Source organism: Etheostoma spectabile, unplaced genomic scaffold (genome assembly GCF_008692095.1).
Source record: "Etheostoma spectabile isolate EspeVRDwgs_2016 unplaced genomic scaffold, UIUC_Espe_1.0 scaffold559, whole genome shotgun sequence".
In the NCBI taxonomy this organism is placed as follows: domain Eukaryota; kingdom Metazoa; phylum Chordata; class Actinopteri; order Perciformes; family Percidae; genus Etheostoma; species Etheostoma spectabile.
The window spans coordinates 50,818-57,665 of NW_022605627.1; the positions used below are offsets into that span (position 1 = coordinate 50,818).

A 6,848-nucleotide genomic window follows, 5' to 3' on the forward strand; every position below is an offset into this window, starting at 1 on the left:
GGAGAGGCAGCGGATGCAAGGACATTAGGTGCACCGGTGCAACCTAGAGGAAAAATATTATTCGCGCATTAGAGCCCTGTGAGCTAACAGACACAAACTAGCACTGGTCACTGCTGCTGTCTGAAAAACAACACAGACGGGACAAAATGTTCCGTTGACTAGTAAACTGGTAAACCTTGTGGCCAACGTATAACCAACAGGTATCTGTTGAATTTTCCTCACGTTACTCTATCCTCTGTGACCTTGATTAAAATTTGATTGATTGTGCAGCCCTACATGTGGCAATAAACTATCAAATTGGAGTGCTTTCCTTTTATTTATGATCTTTCACTTTGAACATCCAGCAACCAGCCTTCAAAGCCTCCAGAACCAGGAAATGAGTAGGGGGAAATGCAACTCTACCAAGCCCCAACGTGCGTCCCCACGACATGTACTTAAATTTTTCGAGAAGTGCACATCTGGCTACGGCGTAGGGTCCGACGTAGGTTTGTGTCTCCACCTACGTACGTAGCCATGGCGTTGATGTTACGCAGAAGTATAACTCACGCTTTAGCTGTAAACCTTCTGTTACCCTGTCAAATCCAAATTGATTTTCATGTTCCCTCCTGTTGACCAACCTGTCCGAAGCGCTGGCTGTCAATGGCAGATCCACTGCCTGCGTTTTGTAGTTTTATTTGGAAACAAGGTTGTCCATCCTAGATGTTTCAAGGGCGTAGGGTTAGCATACAAAGGCTATAAACAGCAGTCCAATGATTCCCCTGTCACCTCCTGCCCTTTCATTCTCAACTAAACTGATGAACAGATGATATCCCTATTGCTACAGCCAGCAACACTGCAGGACCCAATTATAATAATATAAGACTATATCTAGCTCCTACAGCTTATAAAGCTTTCAAACTGCATAAGAACCGTCACATCGGAATTCAATAGGAAATCCATTGACCGACTAATACAACCGATTAAATCACCAAATAAGCACAGACAATCAAGGCCACACACACAGCTAGCAAATACACACATCATCCCCGGATTGTGGGCTTTATGTGTGGTTTCTCCATTCTAGTTTTCTGGCATGTCTCAGGTGTAACTTGACATTTGAAACAAAAACGGCACTTCTGAGAATTTCTTTTTTCTTTTTTGGGGGGAGTTTTTGCCTAAACAGAAAGAAAATAATAATCAATTTCAGAATTTTATAACAACAAAACATCAAAACTTATGAGCTTAGTGTATGTAATTTAATTTAAAGTGCCCATATTATGAAAAAAATCACTTTTTACGGGATTTGAGGTGTTATTTTGTGTCTCTGGTGCTTCCACACGCACACAAACTTGGGGAAAAAAACCGTCCATGCTGTTTTGAGTGAGATACGGTTTCTGAATGTCCTCTGCCTTCAGTTTCCGGGTGAGCTCCACGGCTTTCTATGTCACTAGCTGAGACAAGGTGGCTAAGAGTAGCACATGCTAGCACTAGCATGCTAGCTCATTCTCAATGGAAAAACACTGCTATAACACACACAAGTTCACCATAATCTACAAAAGAACAACTTCCATGTCCCTGTTCTGCAGGTATTCCAAAAGTGTGCCTTGTTTAGAAGAATTCTCCCAGCTAATCCTGCGTTGTACTGACCAAAGTTTGAGAAAGAGTTATCTAGCTGATGTGATCTTACCGAGCTACTGTGCATGTGGGAGTCCCAACAAAGATAGTATAGAAGTGAGATGTCTCACTTTGTAGCTAAAACAGAGACCTAAACACACTGTGAAAACTACAGCAATGTGCGGTACAAAAATATGGTGTTTTTGGAAAATGAAACCATGTAAAGTGATGTATTCTAAACCTCAAAATACAATTATGAACTTGAAAATGAGCATAATATGGGTGTTTTAAGTGTTGATTGCTAATGTCCATGTTGTCATTAATCTAAGAGATGAAGATAACTGATCAACTAGGAAGCTGTAGAGATGAAACCGTATTCAAGTTAATTGTTAAGTTAATCATCATTAATTTATAAACTCCTAATTCAGGGTGGTATAGAGGACCTGAATGGTTCTGTTAATACAGCTGTCTGTTAATGTACTCTGGGTTTTTCAAGGACCATCTAGTGTGTTTTCTGCCGGGCACGCTTGCTCTTGGGGCACACAACGGCCTGCCTGCTGATCACATGGATCTGGCCAAACAGCTGATGGAGACCTGCTACCAGATGTACATTCAAATGGAGACAGGCCTCAGTCCAGAGATTGTCCACTTCAACATGCATCAAGGCAGCACCCGGGACATCGAAGTAAAGGTAAGGACAGTCCGGTTGTCATTATGCTGCGGTGTCCTGTGCAAAAAACAAATCTTGAACCTACAAACTAATTTTGTATAATTCTGGATCAGGGCATTTCCTAAATGCCTGGGAAAGAAAGTAAATGTGACCCAAACTTCCCACTGATGTTAGGGTAAATGTTTAACAGTAAATCAAATGAAGAATGTGACAGTAAACAATTGGGCAAAGGTTTAGGAAGGTTTAAGCATTCTGTTTAAAATGTGATGTGGCTCATTCTTTACATTTCACCGTTGTATGCACTTTGATGATAGCTCGCAGACAGGCACAACCTCCTTCGACCAGAGACGGTGGAAAGTCTCTTCTACCTGTACAGGTTCACCAAGGACCAAAAGTACCGGGAGTGGGGCTGGAAGATTCTCCAAAACTTTAACAAGTACACCAAGGTCAGTAAAATGAAGGCCGCTGATCTGTCTAAATCAAATGATGTAAGTATTAGGTGGGCCTCTGTAGAACCAAATCCCATCAACAGCCTGGGTACTACTCACCTGATAAGGGTTGGTAATATCATTCATTTATATTACACAGCCACATTCAGCATACACACCATGGAAAATAAATTAAAGAGCATAAGTAAGGACAATTGTATATGGAAAATTGGCTAGTATGTAGCCAATCACACACTTATTAATTAAGCCTTCTTAAAAACCTTGATTGATAATCTGGTCAAAAGAAAAAACAAAAGTTATAAAAAGACCTTATCTCCAAGTTCCTCACAAATACCCCTCACTCTTAAAGAATCTGTAAGTTATATTTAGAATTGTTTTTAACTGTTCTTTAACTATTTATGTAAAGCACTTTAAATTGCCATGTTGCTGAAATGTGCTATACAAATCAAGTTATTTAAAGGCTGTTTATTCCAATCACTTCAACTGTGACTGTTGCCATTTACATCTTATGTGTCAGAAAAAAACTACATTTTTTTCAACATTGATTAATAACTATTTAGGGTTTAGTAAATAACCCCCTGTTCTAAGATAGAGTGAATGGATTGTGTGAATGTGGACAAATCCCTGTGTCTTTTCTCTCAGGTTTCCTCCGGTGGCTACACCTCCATCAATAACGTCCGTGACCCGGACTACCCAAGCCCCCGAGACAAGATGGAGAGCTTCTTTCTGGGAGAGACCCTGAAATATCTGTACCTCCTCTTCTCAGACGATCCCAACCTCATCAGCCTAGACCAGTATGTCTTCAACACTGAAGCTCATCCACTGCCTATATGGCCCTCCACCGAATGACACACGCACACACACACAGGACTTCAAATGACAGATGCAAAACTGCATTTATAAACACAAACATCTCAGGGTTGGTCTAACACCAAGATAATATCTATGTCTTTTGTCTCTGAATGTTGTCAAAACCACAACCACCCTGAACACAGACCACAAATGGAAAAGATTCCTTTTTACAGATCGAATTAGTGATTTGCTGTGTTTATATATGCTATTTATTCTGGAGAAGCAGTGGAAGGTTTGTGCCCTCCTGACCAGCCATCAGCATTGAAGACAAACCTGATTGTGACTTGAATCAAAGGTGTCTTAATCGCGTTACCGTGATGGGAAGAAGCGTTAGGTTGGACTGAAACTGGTGTTTGGGAGCTGAAACTGATATTTTCAGTTTCAGACTGCTCATGGTTTATACTTTGCACATTCTCTTTCTAACAAAAATTATCAAAGAAAAAATCCTTTTTTTAACCCTTGCATTACATCCTTATTAAAGTGGAAACAGTTTTTTAAGCCATTATGAAGCAAAGCCTGTATCTGCTGGGGGCTGATGTCTTACTGAACAGTGCTGGGAGAGACAGCAGGCTGGTTGCTTCTTTAGCATCCAGCCACCAGCTGTCTGAACTGAAGCCACTCCCTGCCTACTGCACCTACAACTGTTGCAGCTACAAAAGAAGCTCAATTCCTAATCACACTGTGTGTAATATAGTCATTAAGTGCTCTGGCTAGAACATTCCTCAGATGTCTGCCATCCTTTGCTTGAAAACAGGAAATAAAGCCAAACCTCCTAACGGGGCTTGAGCTTGCCCTCGGTCCATGTATTTGCTGTCCCATGCTGTATTCATGCCACACAGGAAATGTGACTTAAGAAAATGTACGATGTCATGATAAATAGATTTGGTCCATATTGCCTTCTCCTTATTTCTGCTTTGCTCCTGTCTTTCTCATTGCATTGCTTTAATTGAAAACTTGAAAATATGTGATTAATAAACTCACGATCCTACAGAAAACTGAAGTCTGGCAAATACGATCTTCAGAATTTTCCTGTTATTTCCATGACATGAATGCAGCATCACTCTCTACTCAGTACCAACTTTGGTCTGATTCCAGTTGTTGCCAAGCAGCAGATTAATTTATGAACCTCGGAGCTTTTGTTTTATGTTAACAGCAATGGGTTGTTGGCATCAATGTTAAAAACAAATTGTGCTGAGCAGCTGCACTTTTCGCTGATGTTCCATTTTTTTCTTCTTTTGTCATTATCCTTGTTAAGGTAATGTTTGTCTTTCAAGTGAGAGAAATGGTGATATTTTAAATATGAATGTAGCATACTGTATTGATTTGTAGTGTATATTGAAAGGTGTAATTGCAGCTATGTTAATACAATAGCTCTTTGTGCATTTTTGTAGTAGTAGCAGCTTCTGATAAGCTTGCAGTCATTCCTGTAAATGTTACTAGTTTACATTGTAACTGTATTTGTTGATTTCAAGAACTTTATGAATTTGTATTGAGACCAAACTAATTTGTATATTCTGTGTAATTTTTTTGGTAGTGTTGTATGGTTCCCTTGGTGTTCCACATGTGCCTTCAATGTTGCTTCATACAACATTTAAAAGACAACTGTTAACTGGCTGTAAATGTCCATTTCTATACATTCAAGCTATTTCTTGTACATACTTTGCTGGTCTGGTACAGTATATGGTCCACTGCAAATATGACAAATTTTTACAATGAAACAATAAGGATTTATATTTTTCCAGCAGTCCTTCAAAGCAATCATTAGTTTAGATAATGCTAATCTCTACCAGTGTGTATTTAAATCCTGCCTTCAAGGGCTCTGAGTGACTTCTTTCCTGGATGTATTTCAGCATCATTCCTGAGCCAAAGATATGCTGAAAATATAATCGACCCTGGTGGTTGATTTTGTTTGGGGTTGTAACGATGAAAAGCCATTTCTCAAAAGCCACTGCTTTTGGGAAAAACTGACAAAGGAGTTATTTTTAGTGCTTTTGAAAGCAATTTTACCAGTGTGGGTTTTAAAGTCTTGAGTTATTCACTACTATTTTAGTTGCATCCACCAAGCAGAATTCTTTTAATAGAAGGGTGCACACATCACAATACAGTCATTATCTAGATTTCTTTTTTTAATTTGAAACATTCAAAATGAATTGTCACATGGTGCATAATAAATGCTGGATCAGCTTTAATTTTGTAAAAAATTAGAAATTAAAGATTTTATTGAACAGAAACTGAATATTTGTGTTTATGGACTCCTGAAACAAAGCAAACCAGTACTACAAAGCAAGATTTGGTGTTAACGAGGTAACGTCAGGTTCAACCCAGAGATTTCAATTTCTTAATTTTATTTATAGTATCATGTAGCATAACGAGTTATCTTGAGACACTTTACAGATAAAGTAGGTCTAGACCACACTCTATAATTTACAAGAACTCAACAGTTCTAGTAGTTCCCTCCAAAAATGACAAACAATTATTGTTGGTTCCAGTTTCTCAACTGAATAAATACTGGTTAGTCTTTTGTAATATATTGGACTTCGGACTTTTGGTCGGATAAAGCAAAATTGTTATGACTCTCGTTCGATGTTATCTGCCAAACTGCAACTCTAATGCTATTGCCTATTTAGAATTTGGAAACATGTTAAAGAGCAGGCAAAATGTCACTAATTATTTAGTTTTAAGATTTCCCTGCGTATCACAATGGTGGATCACTTGTTACCGGGTTAAATTACCGTGGTAACTTATGCTAAAACCCTAACCCTAAGCAGGTTATGAGATTAGAGATCAACCCGTGTAAAAGCACCGCCTACTGACCAATGAAAAGTGTCACCGTCTTAGAAGATCCGGTGGTGCACAGAGAGAGGTACGCTCAGAAAAGCTAAAACATTTAGAGACAGACAACCCCGTTAACATTCCCTGATGGGTATTCTTATGAAAAATATAGCTTTCCAGTGGAGTTTATAACGTATCTTTGTCAGCTTCTAGAGCCGTGTGTTGCCAATGTGCAGATCAAATTGAATTACATTTTTAAATAAAATCAAACAAAAGCTTCCCACTGCCAGGGTTGCTGAACTGGAATAATAGACTAACGCATCAACAGTTTTTGGAAAGCACAAGTGTAATTCTGGTCAGATCTTGTGCCTGAGTGACGGGGACATGATATTGATAAGTGCGATATACACATTTAAAGCTTCTGCTATTTTTTTGCCAGCTTTCCTTACTGTTTTAGGAAGCAGCGACTGTACTGCGTTTTAAAACAGTGTCTGTGTTCTTCATATTTATGT

At 38.9% G+C, this 6,848-nt stretch overlaps 2 protein-coding genes across 7 annotated transcripts in view; one reads left to right on the forward strand and one right to left on the reverse strand.

Annotated features, from left to right (window-relative positions):
* Positions 1–5,813, forward strand: part of man1b1b (mannosidase, alpha, class 1B, member 1b) — a 46,828-nt gene extending 41,015 nt beyond the window's left edge. For 5 of the 6 annotated variants that reach the window (XM_032511946.1, XM_032511945.1, XM_032511950.1 and 2 more), the window contains 3 exons: positions 2,090–2,284; positions 2,578–2,709; positions 3,355–5,813. In XM_032511946.1, coding sequence (XP_032367837.1) covers positions 2,090–2,284; positions 2,578–2,709; positions 3,355–3,561 — 534 coding nt within the window. In that variant the 3' untranslated portion in view covers positions 3,562–5,813. The remainder of the gene's footprint in view (positions 1–2,089; positions 2,285–2,577; positions 2,710–3,354) is intronic. The other variant, XM_032511949.1, reaches the window with a different exon arrangement.
* Positions 5,670–6,848, reverse strand: part of dpp7 (dipeptidyl-peptidase 7) — a 21,246-nt gene continuing 20,067 nt past the window's right edge. Inside the window, exon 14 of the mRNA XM_032511951.1 lies at positions 5,670–6,848. This exon is cut by the window's right edge and continues 272 nt beyond it. The gene's annotated coding sequence lies outside the window, so the exon portion shown is untranslated.